The sequence below is a fragment of the Haemorhous mexicanus genome, chromosome 25 (genome assembly GCF_027477595.1).
Source record: "Haemorhous mexicanus isolate bHaeMex1 chromosome 25, bHaeMex1.pri, whole genome shotgun sequence".
NCBI classification, from domain to species: Eukaryota; Metazoa; Chordata; class Aves; order Passeriformes; family Fringillidae; genus Haemorhous; species Haemorhous mexicanus.
In genome coordinates, this window is record NC_082365.1 from 4505929 (window position 1) to 4528175 (window position 22247).

At 48.8% G+C, this 22247-nt stretch overlaps 1 protein-coding gene across 3 annotated transcripts in view; it reads right to left on the reverse strand.

Moving 5' to 3' along the window:
- Positions 1 to 19518, reverse strand: part of C25H6orf89 (chromosome 25 C6orf89 homolog) — a 32571-nt gene extending 13053 nt beyond the window's left edge. For 2 of the 3 annotated variants that reach the window (XR_009489448.1, XM_059867914.1), the window contains exons 1-7: positions 19286 to 19518; positions 15714 to 15921; positions 14163 to 14328; positions 2622 to 2776; positions 2186 to 2307; positions 1003 to 1129; positions 224 to 347 (exon numbers count right to left, since the gene is read on the reverse strand). Coding sequence is in view for 1 of the 3 variants with exons in the window: in XM_059867914.1 (XP_059723897.1) it covers positions 224 to 347; positions 1003 to 1129; positions 2186 to 2307; positions 2622 to 2776; positions 14163 to 14328; positions 15714 to 15921; positions 19286 to 19503 (1120 nt within the window). In the remaining 2 variants the exon portion in view is untranslated. The remainder of the gene's footprint in view (positions 1 to 223; positions 348 to 1002; positions 1130 to 2185; positions 2308 to 2621; positions 2777 to 14162; positions 14329 to 15713; positions 15922 to 19285) is intronic. The other variant, XR_009489449.1, reaches the window with a different exon arrangement.
- Between the last annotated feature and the right edge of the window lie 2729 nt (positions 19519 to 22247).

Below are 22247 nucleotides of genomic sequence, written 5' to 3' on the forward strand. Positions count from 1 at the left end.
TACCCACACTGCTCAGCTTTGAGCATCTCCAGTGTTGGAGTTCCAGGCCACAAGCTCCCAGTCCAGGAGGATCACTCCCTGTGCTGTGACAAGCAGGCACACACCAGTCTGGAGGTGACAATGGCACAAACCACCATCCCAGGTGTCAGACAGAAAAGACCCAGCTGGAAGCAGCCTCCTGATTCCACTCCCAGTCCCTGCAAGCCACAGCTCTGGTACTCACCCAAATCCCCAGCTTCCAGCTCCACCTTGAACACCTCACAGTGTCCTCTGCACGTGTCCAGAGGTGCAACAGTCAGGGTGAGCTGCCCACTCCCAACAGCAAAGAGGCTGTGCAGGCTGTAGCTCTAGGACAGGAGAAGAGGATTTCAAAAGCCTGGCCAGCTTTCCTTGGCTCTGTCTGCCCAAAGCAGGGACAGTCACTGCCCTGCAGGCAGGTGAGACACAGCAAATGACATGTTTGCTGCTCCACCATTTACCAGTGGAGTACAGAATCTTAGCTGAGGTCAGCTGCATGCAAGGGTTCTCCTCTCCTCCAAGGCAAGGCAGGGCCTGCACATCCCCACAACTCAGGAAAACACAGAGGAGATCAGGCCAGAAGCCTGAAGTGTCCCAGAATGAGTGAGTCTCACTGCCAGGAACAGCTCCTAAAATGCAGCTCTTAAAACAATTCTGCCCAACTGTGCACAGAAAGACCTCACCCAGCTATAGAGCAAGGCCAGACACATGAACAGAGCAGGCAAGGGATGTTGGAAGAAGATGATCCTTAAAGTCCCTCTGTTTCTGTGACATCTCCAGCTCCAAGGGAGATGTCCTGCCCCAAAACAGACACAAGTGCTGGGAGGCACAACCACCTTGAGATGGACGGAACTGAGACAACCCCAAAAGCTCCTTTTCAGGACTGTATCAGCTAAAAATACCCTGAAAATCCCACAAAAACTGAGATATGCTGGGAGACAACTCATGGACAGGAAGAGAATGCCTTTGCAATTAACTTCTCACCTTATTCCCCAAATCTGGGCGGCGGATGAGGAAGCAGCTCTCCAGGGACACTGTCTTGGGGAAGGACAGCAAAGAGGAAGCAGGGAAAAATTCCTGGAGAATCCGGGATCTATTCACAGACTTGTTCCTAAACAAACCAGCCCATTTTAAAGAATCATCATACAATGATAATGTTTACATTTAAAAACTACTTTCCAGATAAAAGTCTTGCCAAACATTCACGCTTAATAAACACCATGACAGACTAGCCCTGGGAATCAGGACCAAAATTCAGCCTCAGCCTCTAAATCTGCTCCTTTCCACTCTCCTCTGGGCTCCAGCACCATGTAAAGAGGGAGCAAACAGATCCTTATGGGTACCTGAACTTCATTTCCCTCCCCTTTTCCCTTAAAAAGATCCAAGTAATTGACCAGATCCATTAATTACAAAAGATCCAGAGAGGTGGCATCATACACAACCATAACTGAACCCACATGGCAAGGGAGGGGGGATCCAAGGCTATCCTCTAGGCCAGGAAATGTAACTGGAAAAGGCCAGGTGGGGCTTTTATCTTTACATTCCTGTCTAGGGGACTGACATGATTAATCATGATTAATTCTTCTGTACCCTGACCATCCCTCTACCACTGCTTACTCTGAGACCTCAGAGAGCCCTGAGTTGTTCACATGTCTTGTTCACATTAAAGGCTTTGGCAAAGAGCTTTTGGTTAACAGGGGCAGGATGAGAGTTGGCTGTATTTTCTGCACAAGACCAAACACAAACTACAGGATTCTTTGACTTTCCATTACTTCTCAGAGTTTGCAGAAGTCATAGCATCTCTTCTCAGCCAGCACCCGTGGTGGAGGATTTCCACTGAGCAGATAGAGGTGACAGAAATGTGAACCAGTTGCCTCAGGTGATCAGATTATAGCCAAGATGATTTACAGCCTGAAGAACAGGACCAGGCAGTCCCTGGGATAACTTTATCATATAAGAGGAGCAATAGCTGGAGACCAAGCACCACCTCTCCATTTTTAGTGCAGAACAAATCAGTGCCAGCAAGCAGAAGCAGCCTGTAACCCACTCCTGTGCACCTTCCCTCCACTTAAACTGCAACTTGCAGGCACTGGTGGTTCACACAGGCAGAGCCTGAGCACCCTACAGAAAGGATGTGTCCATCCATCACATGTTTCATCTGACTCACCAGGGAAAGAAAAATGGGCAGCTCCATAATTCAGCTGAATTTTCTTCTATTATAACCTCTGCCAGTTCTGGATCCTGGGACTGAAAATGCTTCAGTTCTTCATAGGAGAGATGCTGCCCTGTCTTAAAGAACATGAAACAAAGATAAAAGCTGCGCCCACAGGGTTGCCCCCTGCTCCCATTTCCCTCCCACTAGAAAACATCCAAGAGCAACACCCACGTGGGCTGCTAAGTGTCCAAATGCAATGATCATTAGTCAGAGGAACAATGCAGGGAGCTCTCTCCTCCCACATCTTTACACTGGGGTGAAATGTCTTCTTAGACATGTCCTGAATGAGCAGTTTGAGGTCATGGGTGAAAATACTGGGCAGGGGTTTTGGGCTTGTGCTGTTCAAGAGTTTGGACTCATCACCCAGCCTCACAAATCCCTGCATTACCTTGATTAGAAAAGGCTGATGCCTCTGGAGCTTTTCTGATAGCTCTCTGAAGTCTGTCACTATGTGAAGGCTTTTCACAGCAGAACAGACTGTGCAGTTTGCAGGAAGTGCAGAAGTGTTCTGTCTGCAACCTGCTGCCCACCAGTCCTGGCATTCTGGGGAAGAAACAAGGGAAACCTCTTTAGTAAGACCAAAAATGGAATGGAAAGGAGACAAATTCAATTACAAACTCATTATCCCTAACATGAAACACTGAGATTTCTTATAGTTTCTGATGGCTGTAACTCAAAAAGAAGCAGCTTCACCAGGCAGGGAACTGGAGGGAATGTTTCCAGCACATTTTGGAGATGTAGTTGAAGGTTGTGAGCAATGGGAGAGCTCATGGAAATTCCACTTCTCTGTACATGAGGCCCACAGGCTCAGCTACCCTTCCATGAGCAACAGAGGGATGGCAACCATCATATGTAGTGTAATTAAACTGAAACAACATCATAAGCAAACGAGCAACCCAAAGGTGTTATCAAAGAGGTAACACCTAGTAAACCAAAAATAGATCCAGGGTGGAAAGAGTAACTCCCACATGGTTAGCACTGGTGTCATGAACCCTGATAGGACGTACCTGAAATCATCACCCTCCCCTTTACCACTGTGTTAATCTAGAAATTTGTCCCAGGCAATGGTTGCCCAATCTCTGATGTGCAGAAGATGCTGGGAAAATGTCAGATTTCACCAAGACATGCTGCTGCTGTTTTCATTGATCCCATGAACTGACTTTAAGATGAAACTGGGAGAGAAGTCCCAGCATGAGCAACCCCTGGACCACAGCCACATTCACTTTAAATTCCAAAAATTGTTGCTACACCACAATCAGCTGAACTGACCTACAATGAACAGTGCATATGTTTACATCTTCAAAAATTTAATTTTTACATGAAAACACAACTTGATGCCTACATCTGGCCTCCCTCCTCCAATTAACAGCTCTCCCAAAAAACAACCAAAGAAACATTAAGAGAAGGGACTTGTTGCAGCAGGGAATGAGCAGGACAATGCTGAACACCCCATGCATTTCTATGTAAAGGATGTGCAGAGCAGCCACCACTCTGAAAGGGTGTGGTCTAATCTGCAGAACCACACAAAGATCAAATTCCAACTCCTGGCCCTGCACAGAGACATCCCAAACTCCCACCCTGTGTCTGAGAATGTTGTCCAAGCACTCCTGGAGCTCCAGCAGCCTCAGGGCTGTGCCCATTCCCTGGGGAACCTGTTCAGTGCCCAGCACCCTCTGGGGGAAGAACCCTTCCCTGATATCCAGTCTAAACACCCCAGCACAAATTTTTTATTTGGAGATACAGCAGCAGGTTGTGAGAAATGGGAGAGCTTAATGGAAATTCCATTTCAAACACAGATTTTATGGCAGTGACAGCTCTGGTTCTGCAGCCTTAATCCAATGGGAGAGGCTCAACTTGGGCAGTGGCAGCAAACCCATCCCAGGCCTGATCTGTCAGGGTGGGTCAGGAAAAACCCAAGGCCTGGGAAACATCTCACGTGGAATATCCAGGGATCTGTCCTCACCAAGAGGCCCAACCCTGCCAGCACATGTCAAAACAGCTCCAAAGTCTCCTGGACATTGCTGCAGACAAACTTGGAAAAATGGAGGGGATGGCAAAGGGAGAAAGAAGAGTGAAGTCTGGCAGAAAAATCAAGTTGGGAAACAAGGATGCACAGCAGCTTTTTGGGGGAATAAAGACCATGCACAAACTGCTTGTCACTGTCAATGCAATTTCCAGCCACACTCATGTTCCTGCACAGGGCTAAGAAGGGATGAACAGCACTTCATAGGGAAGCTCTTGTTTTATTTTCCCCTCTGACATCTGCAGCAGCCCACAAGGAACACTACAAAGGATTTATGTTCATTGGGACATAACAACAAGGAACAGACTGGGATTCATTTTGCTTCTTTCTTGTTGAGTATTTCCAACTCCCAAATGCTGTATTTCCCACCCTACTGCTGGGATATGCACTGAAAGGGATGAAGATATAATTCCTAGTCTTTCTGGAAGATACAGCTACACTGCTTTCAGGGAAAGGGGAAAAAATGGCAAAACAAAGTGTAAAATCCTTCTTGCAAGCAGAAGTCCCAGTCCCATGAGAAACTGCTCCGATGTACTTTCCCTCCCTGCTCACAAGAGAAAAAAGAAAATCTTTGTTCCACTGCCTGTAGAAAGCTTCAGTTTTACAACAACAAAAAAACTCAACTCACAAAAAACAGCTGGTCAGTGACAGGAAACAAAAGGCTGAAAGATCTCACCAGAGAAAGGGCAGTCGCTGTGAAGAGAACACGAAAACATCTCTATGGTCTGTCATCAGATGGGGCGTAGCAAGGCTGTAATTTCTCTCTGGGCAAAACTCAGAAACCTCATCCCTAAGCATTAAGCCCAGTTGTCCCCAGATTTTCCCTCTGGGCTCAGGGCAGTACCCCACGGAACAGGATGCTAATCAGCTTGACAGTACAGAGCTTGATTCCTCTTTTGAGCCAGGCTGGGATATTTGCATTCTCAATTGCTCGATTCAGGAGGTGATTTCTTTTCCCCATGAATAACCAGAGCAGAGCACTGGCTGAGATGCATTTCAAATGCTGCAAGTGGGGTTGTGGGATTTTTTTTTCCCCTAGTAATTAATCTTTTAGATTTATTGTGGAGGGTGTTAGTCTGTGCACCAGCATGTGTGTGACTGGCATGACAAGTACGGGCAGCGCCTGCCCTTCCCAGGGAGGGCGGGAGGAGAGATGGTGCACAGAGGAGCCAACTGCCACTGGGGACCAGGGCAGGATTTTACCCAGGATGCTGATTTTGTCTCCTTACCCTCCCTGCATTCTTTTTACATTATCACCCTGCCTGCCCAGACACCCTGGGGATTGCTCCGGTGGAGGCCGAGCGCTGTCTGTGCACACACAGGGCTGCTCAGGGATGCAAATGGAAGATGCTCTTTTCATCCCAGCACAGCCCTCACACCATGCTCCCATCCACACGCTCAAGTGCTGGGCGTGGGCAATTATCCCTGAGGAGCTGGAGTGCAGGAGAGCAGCTGGAGCAGTGACACATCCAACTATCCATTACAGGACAGAAGTGTGGCCAACTTCTCTCTGCTTTCTCAGCCCTTTTTGAGGGGCAGCCTTCAGTTTGTTCAACAGAACTTCAGTTCCCCATCGGCCATAACCACCTCTTATTTCTTTTTATGTGTTATTATTTCTCCAGAACAAAAGCTGCCTTCTCCCCTGTGTCAGGAGAGCTCCTAGCAGAGCCAGGGCTGGGATTTTCAGCTGCTAACACAGCACAGACCAAGAGATAACAATCTTCCCTTAAAACACATCTATGATTAATACTACAAGGAGTTTATGACTGTACTTTCCACTATGCAGAAAAATAATTTTCAAGTCACCCTCAATTTAAAATGAGTACCCCGCCCTTCTTGGCTGTTTCCACAGAGGATCTCCCAAATTTTTGGCTGCCCACAGCACTAGAAAGGGGTGTGTGTGCACAGCCCCAGAGATGCTGGGTGTGGATGATCAGATTGTAAACTCAAGGTTCCTGAGACCTGGCCCTGCTTCTGCCCGTTGCAGCAAAGCAAATTAAGTCATGGAGATTTGCCCACATGGATATGAGAGCAGGATCTCAGCAAGCCCTGCTCTCTTTAGGGACCATATAGAGGGTGCAGGATCAATCTGCCAGTGCAGAAGGTTCAAAGGGAAGCCTCTAGCAGGGGGAACTTTTGTTCCTGCAGGATACGGAGCCAAGGGCTGCTCCTGACCCTAACAAAGTGTTCAAAACACAAAGCCTCCTGCTTGTAGCACTGCAGCTGCTGAGGCAGTTTGCTGGCTCCCCACCAAGCTGGTTTGCTCCCTAGCACTTGGGGCTGCAAGGCTGTAGCAATCTCCACCAGACAAGTGCCATCCAGGTCTGCACAGGGAAGTCTGGTCCCAGGGAAGACCCCCCAGGACTTCACAGCCCCCCAGGTACTGTGTCTGTGGGGGCTGTTGCTGCCATCACCCACAGTCACTGACAGGAAGCTCCCCAGAGGACTGGCTGATGTACTGAGCAGCTCCTCAACCTGCAAAGGCTGGTTCCAAATCCCAGATCCCTCTGAGGATGAGACTATTCCCCAGACCTACCACATAATTCACCAGGGCCGATCCTTGGAATATTCAAACAAGCATAAGATTAAATCCTTGGAATATTCAAGCAACTTCAGCAAGCACTGGATGAACTCAGGGCTCCCAAGAATGGCTGTGCACTGAATATTCCCCAGATATTTCTCTGTCCTTTCTTGCAGGTCCATTGTACAAACCTGGGTGTTTCATTAAAAGGGGATTCTGCCCCTCTGCCCTGCTCAGGTGAGACCCCACCTGCAGAGCTGCCTCCACTCTGGGACCCCACAGAAGAAGAATGCGGAGCTGGAGTGAGTCCCAAGGAAGCCACAGAAATGCTCCAAGGGCTGGAGCCCCTCTGCTCTGGAACCAGACTGGGAGAGCTGGGGTTGTTCATCTGGAGAGGGAAAGGCTCTGGAGATACCTTAGATCCCCTTCCAGTGCCTAAAGGAGATCCCAGAGAGCTGGAGAGGGATCTGGGACAAGGCCTGGAGCATCAGGATGAGGGGGGATGGCTTCCACTGCCAGAGGCAGGGACAGACGAGATATTGGAAAGGAATTCTTCCCTGGAAGGTTGGGGAGGCCCTGGCACAGGGTGCTTAGAGAAGCTGTGGCTGCCCCATCTCTGGAAGCATCCAAGGCCAGGCTTGACAGGGCTTGGAGCAACCTGGGATGGTGGAAAAATTTAGGCATCAATTCATGATCACAATCTATAACACAGGTAAATCCCATCATTCTTACTTTACAGATCTAGGAATTCCAAGTTCTGTAGTTACCAGGTGGCACAGTTTGGAAGAGGCATTTGAAGCACTTGGTTGCACAAGCAATGTTTCCATCTTGCTGCAAATTCTTCACTAGGCTAAAAATTAATTTGATCATTTATAATGTCATGTCAAAGTCAGGCTAAACTGATGGGCTCTTAAGTAAGTCAGGCAGGAAACAAGGATTATTAATTACAGCCTGCAAGTCCTGATTAAGGACTGCATCACAGTGGGGTTTTAAATATATACTACAAAGAGTGTCCTTGTTCAGCACAAGATCCTCACCCCTCCCTCATATTGAACTTTTATTGTAGCTCTGGGTATACTGAATATATTTATGCCATGAGGAGAAAGTACCTCCCAGTTTGGTTCATAGCATTTTTAGGAACAGCAAGGAACAAAATAACAACTACAAAAAAACCCCATCAAGAACCCCTTTATTGTTGTTCTGGGTAGAAGTCAACAGCTTGAAGAACTACTCACTCGTTCATCTCACTAATGGGTAACGGCTGCTCCACCAGCACAGGGATCATTAGTCAACCCCGAGCAAAGCATGAAAATGATTTTGATCCAACCAGACATTGTGAAATCAAGTCTGCTGAGCCGAGCCCAAGAGGAATTCACAGTCCACTGGGGCAAAAGAGCATTATTTCCAGGAGAAATCTGCACCTACCAGTGTCAAGAATGGAAGGCAGAGGCCAAGCTGTCAGGAAAGCATCCACAGTCCACTCCAGCTGCACCTCTGGTTACCTGCCCCAGCGACAGCTTGTGCTGCATGAGCAATCTGCCTCAGAGGAACAGCTTTGGAAACAAATCCCTCCCAGCTGCTGTCACCTGCCTGATGGTGGCCTCAGCCTGTAAAAGGTTTGACATGTCTGTGTCACAAGTGCACAGAGGGCTCTGCCAGGCTGCTAAATGCCTCTGCACCTATGGCAAACATCCCAGGGAAGCAAATCCAAAGTAAGGATTCACTCTGCAAATGAGGAAACAAGAAACTTTGGAGGCTTCACAATATAGAAGTAAAAGGAAGAGTATTTAGTGTTCCACAGCACCACAATGGTTTGGGGTTAGTTTATTGCCAGCACACCCAAATAAACAGCTCACTGGCTGAACCAAGGCCAAAGTAACAGAGTATGAACAGCTTGGCACCACCCTGCCCTGCAAAGTCAGCCGTTTTTTTCCCCTTTGAACGAGCCAACACATGTCTGCTGGTTGCTTTCAGGTTATATCATAAAAGGGTTGTTTACATACACAAAAGATCAGATAAACTGGCAGCTGTGCAGTGATGGGAGGGAGCCCTGCACATGCTGTGACCCACAACCACCTCCAAATGCTTCAGCCCCCAAAGCGGGTGCATGAAATCACACACGAAAACAAGAGCAAAAACCAGCCCAACTTTGCTGAGGAAAAAAAAAAAACATCCTTTGAGAGCAAAAGGAGAGGAAACAAGTTAGAAATCAGATCCTGCCTTACCTCCCAAGCAGCCTTATTGCTCAACCCTTCATTCAGAGCAGGCCCATGCTCCTTGGGCTCAGGAATGGGTCAGACACAGCATGGGCTGCAAAGTCCATGGGGAAAGGCTGGATGAACACCTGGGTGCTCAGCTCACAGGGAAAGGCTGGATGAACACCTGGGTGCTCAGCTCACAGGGAAAGGCTGGATGAACACCTGGGTGCTCAGCTCACAGGGAAAGGCTGGATGAACACCTGGGTGTCCAGGCTGTTCTCAAGAAGCAGCAAGTCTCCGTGCAAGGCAGGCATGCTGGATGCTCCCCTTCTGCACAAAGCTGTGCCAAGGATAAAAGCTTTCCAAGGCTGGAGTGAGAAAAGCATAGGGAGAAGTGTTTTGCCTGCAAAGGGTTAAGATCAGGGAAGAGACAGGGGCTGGCCAAGTGCCAAGGCAAGCCTCCAGCTAAACCCAAGGTGGGCCAGCCAAGAGGCAGAGGCTGCTGCCCTCTCCCAGTAACCAGCTGCTGCCCTCCCCCAGTAACCCAGCCTGCTGTGACCCATCCCCACAAATAGCTCTGGCACCCAGCAGGCTTTAGTAACACAGTGACAGGCCATTTACAAGGTGTTGCTAAACACTGCTCCTCCAGCTGGGCTCCTTTCTCTACAATAATTACACAAAAAGAAGTAAACATGATTTCAGCCCTACTGGTCTAGGCAAAAAGGGGTATTTAACACTTCTTCTTCAAGCTGGGGATAACTTGCACAGGATCTTTTCCAGCACTGAGATCCATGTGTGCTTTTGCCTGATTTTAGGTGTGCTGAGCAGTTACTGACCCAGCTGATTCTGGGCTGTGCAGGATGAGTGTGACCAGGACCAAGTGTCATTATTAAAAGTAAACCTGGATTTTCCTTGAGGTCATTACAACCCCTGCTACCAGTACAATGTGCAAATTGTCACATTGGGCCACAGCCTGTTCCCCACTGACACACCTGCTCTGCTGAGGTTTTTGAGCTGCAAGGACTGAACTTACCATGGGCAGACACATGAGTTAATGTGAGAGCAACTTAATGCTCTGCTCATCACATCACTGCATGGCTGGCAGGGAACAGCTACCAAGCAGCTGACATCAAAAATCATATTTAGATATTAACAAAGCTATAAGGATGACAGAGTTGTGAAGGAAAGAAAAATCAGGTAGAGTGACCACCAATGTGGTTTTAAAGTTTCTGTTAAAAGAATAGAAGACCCCTTTTCATTTGGCTTTACTGCAGAATTTGAGAGCTCATGTATCCCTAATGCTTCCTAATGCTTGCAGGGGAGAGAGGAGCACTTGTACCCCTATTTTGCACCAGAGAACTGAAACACAGAGGGAATTGTCCATCCCAGCCTATGAGAGAAATTAATCCAGAATGCACAGGTCCTACATTTCCCTGGAATAGCATTAGGTAGCCATGAGTTAACCCATGTGCCCATCAAAATACACCAGGTGGACAGCAGGTAGACCCAGAGGTCTGACAGCCCACTGCCATTTATAATCTCTCTGGGGTTATAAATGAAGGGCTGATGTGCCAAGGGCTGCAGGCCCAGAGCAGCCAATGTGACCCAGCAACAGGGCCTTCACAAGCTCTGCATAAACACCAGCTCAGGAAGAGCAAATGCAAACCACATTTCCACAGACCTTTTCCCCAACCACAGGGATCTTGCCCTGGGAAAACAGCTGGAAGAGAGGCACAGACCCAAGGGTCTAAGAGTCAGCTATCAAGGAACAAAGGGTGGGAACATAAGGTTTAATATGGGAATTGATCTGGGGAAAAAAGTCAGCAAGAAAAGAGAGCACAGAGACAGGCAAAAAGGAAATTTACTTTGGACTCAATCCTATAAACAATGCAAGAGAGTTTTGTGGATGCTGCTCCTCACCTCGGCTGCTCAAAGGTCCACCCACAGCCACTGACAGACAGGCAGCCCTTGTCACCCACAGCACAGCTCTTGGGTGGAAGGCACGAGGATGGAGGGCAGGTCACCATCAGCAGGAGGGAGGGGAGAGCACATCCTGCACCTCTGCACCTCCCAAAGCCTCACCACCACTCTGACTGGAGCTCTCACCTCTCAGGGGAAATCCAGCAACTGAGCTGCCCTTGTTCTGCAACACAAACCTGGCTGCTCAGCCCACACCTCCCAGCAGAGGGGCTCCAACCTCAACCCTGGAAAGCTTCCTCAACAGGAACAGAACCTCAACAGGAAAGCTGCCCCAAAGCTCAGGAGGGACAGCACAGCCCAGGCTGCCCCTGCCTGCCCAGGCACAGAGGAAGGAGCCAGACCACCCATGTCCATGGCAGGTAACATGTGCCAGCACTGCCGGTGGGCCACGGCAGCCTCCAGCTGACAACAGGTGGTTTCCAACAGGAACAGCCCAGTCTGGCTTTGAACTGGTGCCCAAGCACAGAAAGCTCCAAGCTCCATCCTCAGCCCCCTCAGAATTTTCTTCCCAGAACCTACGTAGGGAAAGGAAGAGGAGTCTGTATGTCGAGTCCCTTCATTAGTGGTTTTCTCTGCTGCTCAGGCACAGTGCAAACATCTCCCTTCTAGAGACAGGAGACTCAGAGGGGATCTCGTTAAGACATATAAATATCTCCAAGGGATGCCAAGAGGATGTGCCAGACTTTTCCATGGTGCCCAACAACATGTTTTAGCCACAAACTAAAACACAGGAAGTTCCACCCCAACCTGAGGAAGAACTCCTTTCCATGGAGGGTGGCAGAGCAGTGGAACAGCTGCCAGGGAGGTCATGTCCCCCCTCTGTACCCATTCCAAACCCACCTGTTCCAGGTGACCCTGCCTTGGCAGTGGGGTTGACCTGGGTGACCTGCAAAGGTCCCTCCCAACCCAAACTATTCTGGCATTCTGTGATCAGAGAACACCAGACCTGCCTGCAAGACCTCCTTGGCTTAAACTCTCATCAACAAAGAAGACACAAAATGCAGCTTAACCCTTTTCCCTTCAGCAGATCACAAGGCCAAAATTAGGGGCAAAACAATACAACAAACACAAAGTAGAGCTGAAAGGGCTTGGGAGAGCACTCAGCCCCAAGCCATGGAACTCCCTCTTCCAGATCCCTGCTGGATGGCTTCACCAGTGTCCTCTGGGCAGAAAGCTGTGATGGTTCAGGCTGGGTGCTGCACTCTCCCATTTAAATAGCCAGGGTCTTGTCCAGGATCAAAGTCACTCCAGCCAACCCCAAGTCAATCTGTTAATTGGGACATGCTGTGGCTTCCACCACAACCTAATTCCATGAAAAAGAGAGCAGGAACTGCCTCTCCCCTCTCCTCTTTCCCCCAGAACTGGATTGCAGCCCACCCTATTGCTCATCACTTCTGAAAACTTACAGGACTCACAGAGGCAGGAGGGATTTTATGTGCATTTAAATAACAACACTGCATTCTTCCTCTCCATCCATCCTTCCCCTTTCCCCTGTTTCTCTGGATGTTTCCCCATCTCCTCATCATGCAGCTGTTTTTTTCCAAAGGTAGGCCAGAACTGCTCCTGCTCTTATTTACCTTTACAAGGAGATCCTCATGGTTTCAGGCAGCCCTTGTCCTACAAACCTTAGCTGTGCCAAGGGACCTCCCTGGATTCCTCTCATCCAAAAGGACTCTGTGGTAGCTGAAGGAAGAACCTGTCAACTTTTCTGGACAAAATCTGATTGAACAAACACAATAGAACCACAGAATGGTTTGGGTTGGAAGGGACCTTAAAATTCACCTTGCTTCACCCCGTGCCATGGGCAGGGACACCTTCCACTGTCCCAGGTTGCTCCAAGCCCTGTCCAACCTGGTCTTGAAAGCTTCCAGAGATGGGGCAGCCACAGCTTCTCCCAGGGCCTCCCCACCCTCACAGGGGAGAATTTCTTCCTAATGTCCAACCTGCCTTCATATTTAGGCCATTACCCCTTGTCGTGTCATGCCTGGCCTTAGTGAAAAGTGAAGTGAGCATTAGAATTCCCATTGGATTCCATCTCAATACAGGAGCAGGGGGGTGTTCACCCATGGAAAAGCTGGAATGCAGTAGATAAGCAGGCTCCTAATGTCAAGTGCTTATCAGAGCCATCTTCTCACCTTTGTTTTTCACTCCCAGAGATATTCCAATCCATAAGGAATAAGAGGAACAATGGGGGATACCCTGCCCCACCCATACAAATTGGAATCAGCAGAAATCCCATGTCAGCAAGAGGGAGGGAGAGAATGCAGAATGGTGCTGGCATTTCAGGGAGCCCTTTTTAGCTCTGGCAGGAAGGTCAGAGCCAACACAGACAACTCCAACACAATGAGGTGCCCAAGCTAAATATAAACATGACAAGGGCACGGCTACAGGAGTTTGTTTTTACAGGGAGCCACCAGACCATCAACATTGTGCCACATCCCTGCTCAAAATAATTCACAGCTTTATCATCACTGACAGTCTTTGTGTTCCAGCAGAGGCAGAGCCCAAGCTTGCACCCACCTGCCAGGCTAAGTCAGTGAAATGATTAACCAAGAATGAGAAATAGCCAAACTTTTCCATTTCTATTGTGCCATTCTGGGAAAATCTAGGATGTTGCTCTCCTGTGATGGGATAACCTCACAGGGAACCCTTATCTGACTTCCTCACACACACACACATTGCCCTTAATGTCATATAAACATGACAGCACTCAATCCCCCAGGCCTTTCCCAATATGCCACTTGGCAAAAACTCCTTTTCCTTAAACCAGGCCACAAGTTGAGGTTTTTACACTTTGCTCACAGACATCAAGATTTGGTTGAGAAACTGGTTTTGCCTTACTCAGAAAAAACAAGAAAAGGTGACATTTCCCTAGTAGAGCTATCTCAGTCCTGGTTCTCAGAAGTGCAAAGATTTCTAGAGAAAAGGGAACTCTTGTGGAAGAAAGACCCAAGGTGTTAAAAGCAAGGAAAAGAGAATGTGCAAGAACAAAATTATCAAGTTAGAGATAAAATATGCTTCAGTCCCAGTGAAGCTAGAACTCAGGTTGCTATTTTTAAGTACAGTGGTAGGAAAAGAAAAAACCAGGATGCCAAGCCAGCAACACATTTGTGGTGCCCTGGAGACGTTCGAGTGACTCTCCTGGCTGGTATTTAAGTTGGTATTTCTTGCTAGGCTTATGTTATAGCAGGGAAAACATTTCCTTACTCTCCAGCATGTACTTCTTGGCAATGGGCAGGGACAGCAGCCGGATGTGCCCCACGAGGGAGCCCCAGGCCTGGGCTCTGGAGAGTGGTGCTTCGGGTGGCAGCGGGTTGTAGGGCTGGATCACCAAGTAAACAGTCAGCAACACCAAGCCCAGGGTGAGCAGGCCCTGCAAGGGAAAACAGGCACAGAGTTAATCACACTGCAGGGAGCTGAGGTGTCCTCACACCAGGACACACCTTCTGCTGGTATCAAAGGGCTGTGGCTGTGCACCACAGCATGAACACCCTTTATTTTTGCTGTGTCTCCTCGTTCAGCTGCAATGCTATTTATGTACACAGAGTTGTCAGCCAGTTTTATTATTAGGGCTGTCCACGGATGAAATTAAGCAGCCTTCAAACCCAAGCCCCACAAACAGCTTTGTTCCTGTATTTTAGCACTGCAAATAATCCAGCATGAGATCAATCAGGATTATCTGCAGATAGTTCCTTTTCCTCCCTACCTAATCAAATAAAAACTTGCACTCCTGCCATGCCTCTTACACAAGGAAAACCCTGTGGCTTTTGCAAACATCCGTCAAGCCTCGAAACACTTTGGCAGAGTTGGCACCAGCTCCCTCCTCCATACCAGAATCCCAAATAAGCCTTACAGAGATGACATGACGCATTTCTCCCCCTGGCCAAAGTCAAACTGAATCAACAGCAAAAACAAGAACAGAAGCTGAAAGTTCAAATTTGCAGTTTCCTGTTCTCCTGCCTCATTTTACAGCTTTTTATAGGACACGAGGAAGAGAGCTTGCATTTTTTTTCCAAATAAAATCCATTGCAATGGATTTGTAGAGATGACACTAAAGTATTACTGAATATTATGTCATATTATGAATATTATGGGAAGCTTTTCAGACTTGAAGCAAACATCTGGTCTAGTGGAAGGTGTCCTGCCCATGGAAGGGACTTGGAACTGGATGATCTTCAAGATTTCTTCCAACCCAAACCAGTCTGGGATTGAATGGTCTCAAACCTACCTAACAATAGCATCCTTTCACTCACTTTGCAAAAGTTTTTACAGAATCTTTTAGTTAAGGCTTTTAAAACATTTTTCTACCACCAAGCATGATGATAATAGCTTTATTTCATAGACCAGAAGGAGAATAAAGACATGCAGAAGATTGTGGCAGGGTCAGAAAGAGAGCCATGCTCACTTCATGACTCAGCCCTGAACTTCCAGAATCTCTTTCCTTGCTTACATTTCCATTCAGGATGCCAACACTAGGAATCTTAGTCTGAAAAATCAATCCAAATCTCATTATTTAATAATTTATGGGAGAGGAAGATATGGACAACATAAATTCACAGCATACATGAGCAATTCCAAAACTTGGCCAGCTGTTCTCAAAGCAGCTCAGGGCATGAAGGAAGGAAGCTACACTTCACAGCTTTTTAAATAAAGATCTTGCAAAATTCATCAAGAAAATGCAATGGGAAATAAAAAGCTCAGGTGCAAAGGAGAACCCTGACCCTCAAATGCTGTGTTCATGCACAAAAGTCATCTTACCTTGTAGAGAGCCACTAAGACAGGGTACCGTGGAGGGCCCCTCTGGGGCTCGTTTCTTTCCAAGAGCTGCCTGATGAACTTCTCAATGGCTTTTTCTGACATGCCACACTGGTGGCCAGTCTGCCTCACCAGATCAATGGTCTCAGAGAGCTTGTCATAGATGCTGAGCTCGTTGGCTGAAAGCTCCATGGCCTCCAAGGAGAAATCCCTGAGGAGAGATGGGGTGTGTTAACAGGAATCAACTGCAGCCACACAACCCAACAGCAGCGTGTGCACAGCCATCCCAGGAAGGTGGCAGTGCCCAGGAAAGAAGGAAGGCTCCTCTGGAGCAAACCTGCTCCCAGCCAACAGCACAACACTGAGCTGCACTCCTAATAGTCTCTGCTGCTTCAGGATCTCCCACTGACTCAAAGAAGCCGTGAAATTTCCTGACAAGAGCAGAACCGGCCGAGATTCGCAGCTTATGTAAATGAACAAAGCTTCCCAGAAATCCATGAAACTCCATTTATTCATCTCCCCCAAATGAATCCATCCCATAAAGCAATTGCTCACCGAGTACAAAAGCCAACAATACAAAGCTGATCATCACACGCAGCAGCCCTGCTAAGCCCTCCCGCGCTACAATTTCAGTCGCCTATTTTAACCCAGATTTGTTTTCATTAAATCCCCCGTCGGCAGCGAGACAGGACAGAGAAACAAGAAGAATGCGTCGGGCAAAGTTCGGCAGTTTACAATTTGTTTAAATTTTCGCAACTTAATGTCAAAGCCAACTGATTATTGAGTAACAGCAAGGTGAGAGCGGCTGCCCTGCAGGCAACAAAGCCCCCACCTTCCTCTCCAAGTTTGCCTGCAGGTCAGAGATGGCACAGAACTAAACATCCCAGCAAGAACTGCATTGTGCTGGGTGACAAAATGGCATTTGACAGCAAGTTATTTCTCACTTATAAGAACACACCCATGAGAGATCAACATTAAGTTGCAAAAAAAAAAAAAAAAAAAAAAAGTATATTCCTCTACCACTTCCACTCTGCCACAAAGGCCTCTTTGAGAGCAGCTGATGGGCTCAAGAGAAGATGTAAAGAAATTGCTGGACAAGGTACAAGCTGCCAATGTGAGAATCATACTGTAAAAATTTTTCCCATTGCCTGGGAAAAACACTGGCACTCCCTGGGGGAAAGGCAGAATCTGCGGAGTTTTGCTTTGCCTCTTGTTTCTGATGTGGGTAACACTAACCTGATCAAACTGGGCCAGCTGGGAGAGAGTTGAGCAATGCTCTGCCCTGAGAGCACAGCCTGAGGACCATCACATAAAAACACAAGAAGCACGATGGATAATCAGAGCTGAAAACTGAAATCACACCCCTGTCCCCATTTTGCTCTACAGTTTCCTGGCCCCAGGAACCAGCTCATGAATCCACTTCACCAATTCACCACTTTGCTCCCCAAACTCTGTCCTGCAGTGTGAGAACTGTAACTATTGACAGGGCTCTGCACACAGCTCCCAGCACAGACCTGCTCTGCTCACCTGAGCACACACTGACCAGCCCTGAGTAACAAACCACCTAGACTCAGATTTGCTCAGCTGTAATTTGTTCTGGCTGCTCCCACGGCACAAATCAGCCATAACTCTATGTATGGACAGAACTAGAGACATGATAAAGCTCTGATTTGAACTCTGATTTGCCTTTAAAGAGCTGGCTGACAGCTCTCCCCCTAAACCACCCACAAGTCACAACTCAAGCAAGGCTGATGTTAATACCTTCTTTTTAATGCAACACTGGGATATATTTTCAAAAACCCCCAGGTTTCACAGCTTCAGTGATTACTCTTCTTCCCACAAGATCCCCCCTGTTCTGCACTTGCACACTTGTTTATGTGGTCACATGGAGCATCAGATCATGAAAATTATCTGGCTAAAAAAACAACCTCTATTTGTTTGGTCAGCAGCTGCCTAAGCATTCGACTCCAGCAGTTTATGTCAGATGTTATATTAACATCAGTGTCAAATATCTAGCCACAGCCATGGAAACACCAAAAAGGTAAAAATGCCAAAATAAAACCCAACTCTGAGAACATACTACACTGCATTACCAGGTTAATTAGCTCCTGGCCCTCTTCTACCAACATTCCCTGCATTCCATGCAAATATTTGTCCCAGATCTTGCCACCTGAGCAGCCCCATGGGCAAGCAAAGCAGGTTGGGTCTATAATACCTCATATTAACCTCTCCAAGACAAGGACTTTTTTTTCTCATCTGTAAAGCACCTGCCATGCACGTGACAATAAAAACAAGCCATTGCTTTAGTAACTCTTTCATTCATGCAATACCCTGATTCATGGAACAAGCAGGAGCCAGCACATCTGCAGGATATTAAAGGCCTTTTTTTTTTCCCTCCAGCTTTTCTGGTTACTTCAGTTGCCTGGACACTGTAAGTGGTGTACTAAGTGGTCTAAAAGATTATCTAGTGTCCTCTGGCTCCCGAGTGCCAAACCTTTCCCCCCTGAAGCTGTCCCGTGCAGAATTCCAGCAGATTCAACAAGCTTCTCCTGCTTGCAGGATCTGCCTGGAATCACTTATAACAAACATCCCCACAGAAATGCTGTCAAACACTGTGGTTTCCCCTTTTCCAAACAACAGAAAAATCCTGCTAAAATACAACACTGAGCTATATCCCAGTTCCCATCCCTCTCCATTTACATTCCACTCTGAGCAAACACCTTTGTGGACAGCCCCTGTAAATCACAGACACTGAGAACCCAACCCAGCTCCTTGACAAATTCAAGAGTAACTCAATCCTCCAGCTAGGAAATAAGGCATTATGCTCCCACATTGCTGGGAGAACAGATGAGGCCTTAAAAAACAAATAACAACCCATTATTTCCCTTCCTATCCCTACAAAATAATAACAACAGGCTACTGTACCCTCTTTGCCACCACACACACTGAGCAGGGCTCATCCCTTGCAAACCCCTTAGAGAGAGGCCTTTGAAGGAGGAACCCATATGCTACTCTGGTTTTTTATGAACTCCAGCACCCCGGGAGAAATCAGCAGCTCTCTCCACGAACAGAAACAGTGATGGCACTTGGCTGGCAGGGCTGGCACCCCAGAGCCCAGTTCTGCCCACAGACCCCAGCGTGGTTAGTCCAAGGCTTTACAAGGTAAATATTTAGACAGAAACGGTGCTGGAGCAGTCTTTAAAAGGGAAAGCTGCTCGCCTTGTGGGTGAACCTACAGTGATGTACATATATATATAGATATAGATATAAAAATATATTCCCATCTGCTTGATGCCGCCTCTCTCGCCCTGCCAGGGGATCAGGTCCCAGCCTTGCGCTGAAACCGCTCCGGAGGGACCCTGACCCGGCCACAGCCCCACGGCCTCGCCCGTGCTCCTCTGAGGCAGAGGAGCCCCAGACAGGGGATATTCTTAGAAATAAATCAATAACCTAAGCAGGACACCCCCCCACCCCCGGCTCCGGCCTCCACAAGCCGGGGACCCCCCCAGCCGAGCCCGCGGTGAGAGGCCGCAATCCGGGCCCCCCGCGACCCCCGCCCGCGCCCGCGGCCTCACCCCGCTCGCCTCCCGCCCGGCGGCTCCTCCCGCTCCGCTCCGGCCCCGCCCGCCCCGCTCGGCTCCGCTCCGGCCCCGGCCCCGGCCCCGGCTCCTCCCGCGGCGGGGCGGGCGCTGCCCCGGCCTCGCTTCCGGCTTCCGGCACGGCCCGGGGCCTGCCCACTGCCCGGCCATCGCCACACTGCTCGGGACGCGACACTGCCCCGGGACCGCCACATCGCCCAGAGAACACCGTCCGGGGAACCCCAGCACTGCCTGGGGACGCCACACCGCCCAGGGAACCAACACCGCCCCAGGGAACTCCCACATTGCCCGGGCAACAAACACTGCCCCGGGACGGCCACATCGCCCAAGGACCCAACACTGCCCGGGGAACCAACACTGCCCAGGCAACCCTCATATTGCCTGGGGAGCCAACACCGCCCGGGAAACACCGTCCGAGGAACACCGACACTCCCCGGGACCCCCCACACCACCCGCGGCCCTGAACACCCGGGTCGGCCCAGTCTGGGCCCCCAGCACTGCCCAGGACTCCCAACACCCTGCTCGGCCCAAAGCTTCAACATTCCCCAGGACCCCACCAATACCTGTCCCTCTGCTGTCCCGAACACTCCTCAGGAACCCCCAACACTGTCCCGGCACCCCCAAAAACCCCCAGGACCCTCCAACACCCATGCCAGCCCCAGTGCCACCAACATCCCTCAGGACCCCCAACCACCCCGGTGGCTCCAAACAGCCCCCAGCACCCGCATCCCTCCCTGCTGGCACACCCAATGTCTCCCTAAGACTCCCTGCACACATTTCAGCCAGAATATGGAGACTCCCTTTTCCAGCACCCATCTCAGTCCATGATTATCCCAAACCCAGACCAGCCTGAGGCTCCCCTGGATCATCAGAGCTCCTCAGGACCCCTAAGAACTCTCCCAGCACCCATCTGAGCCCAAAAATACCTTGAGACCACCCCAGCACCTGCCTGATCCCCCATCATTCACAGACCCCCAAAGAAACACCCAAGCCCCCACCAGCACCTTGAGACATCCCACACAGCACCCACAGGAACCCTCAGAGTCTTCCTGAGCCCACAGCACACCCAATATCCTCCAGAACCCCCAAAATCTTTCACAGCCACATCCCACAGCATCCCTAACACCTCCCTCCACCCCCAGCATCCCATTAATCCTCAGCATCACCCCACAGTCCCCCCAGACCCTCCAGCACCCTCTGGGAGACCCACTTATCCCCCTGAACCCCACCTGTCCCCAGCCCCATGGGGGACATGGGTGCCCATTCCCACAGGTCAAGTGACAAGCACTGGGCACACAGTGAACACCCCCTAAAAAGACGTGGGAAAGCCCTAAAAACTGTGGGAAAGGTTCCAAGGAGTAATGAGCTGGAAATGGGGCAAGGAAAGGTCCCTGGAGGCACCCCTGGTATGAAAAGCTTGGGAGAATGCAGGAGCCAGGGGTCTCAGCCTCACCCCACTATCAGACATGAACTTCAGTCCTCAATTGCAATTAAACTTATTTTCAGTCAGCTCTTGATTGGGGTGTGATGAGTGTTTTTGGTATCTCTCTGATGCATTTTCGTAGAATCCTGGAATGCTTTGGGTTGGAAGAATCTTAAAGATCATCTCATTCAACTCCCCCTGTTCCACCAGACCAGGTCCCTTTACAGCAACCTTGTTTAAATTTCAGCCTTGTTTAAGTTCTCGGCCTCAACAACTTCCTGCAGCGCTGAGTTCTGCAGATGAATTAAACATTGCAAGAAAAAGGACTTCCTCTCCTCAGGTTTGGATTTCCTGCCCTGTCAATCCCAGCCCAGGGGAGTGGGGTTGTCTCCTCATCTCAATTTTACTGCCTTTCCAAGGGAATGGGGTGAAATTCTGGGAGACACTCCTGGGCAAAACCCAAATCCCACGGCTGGGGCACTGAAAGCTGTGGTTGAAGATTTGTTCCAACTTGTCAGAAGCTCGTGTGGGTTCTCTGCTTCCCAGGTGGATTCATCCAAGTAGGATGATGGTAAATCCCTGCTGACTTTGGGCTGGGATCCGAGATCTTCCCAATCTTGGCTTGGCTGGGGCAGCTCCTCTAATTCTTGTGGAGTGCCTTGAGGAATTTCAAACAGCTTAAAAGGAAACCACCTGATTTAAAAAAAAAAAACATCCTGTGGTCCAAACAAATGTGCATTTCCCTCTTGCTATTAATATCCCAGGCCTTGATCCTCCTCCAAATACTTGTGCAGGCGTTTAATGGCTTGCAAAGGAGCGGTGCCTTTGATCCCAGAGTGGGAATGTTTGCTGGAATGTGAATTATTAAAGGTGAAAGATGCTTTCAAGTGCAACATGCTGCCCATGTTTTCCAGTGTAATTTATTGCCTGCCCCGTGTTTCTCCCAGCCTGGCAATGAAAAATTCATTTCCAAGTTTGGCAGGGAGGTTTGGAGTGTGGTAACTCATGCTTTGGGCACAAACTCCATCCTTTTTTCTACAGATGATTTCCAGGGAAATAAGATAGACATTTCTTTCTGCCTGCTGTTCTGGGAAGGCTTATTTTTTTTTTTTTTTCAGTTCCCACTTTGAGCCCTGTTGGAGCTCCCTGGTCCTTCCCTGCAGCAGCAATATTGCAGTGGGGAGGAATTGCTGCAGCTGCTGCCATCTAATGGGAAAATTCAGCCTCCACGGCCTCAACTCTTCATTTTGGAATCAGATAAGACTATTTCTTGCACAATCCTGCTGCCACTTGGCCAAGCAGTATCTTCCATGTGCAATCCCAGCATATTTAGACAAAATAAAAGCTGATCTGATGGGTGGCTTTACATGGGGAAATGTTACAGACCCACTAGAAAGTTTTTGGGTTGATCAGACTGAAATGGTGCTTCTCTTATTGTGGATCAAATTTGCAAAGTACACTTGGATTTAAGTTATTTTTAAATAAAAGAAGAAATAGTGAAGAGGGTCCCAAACA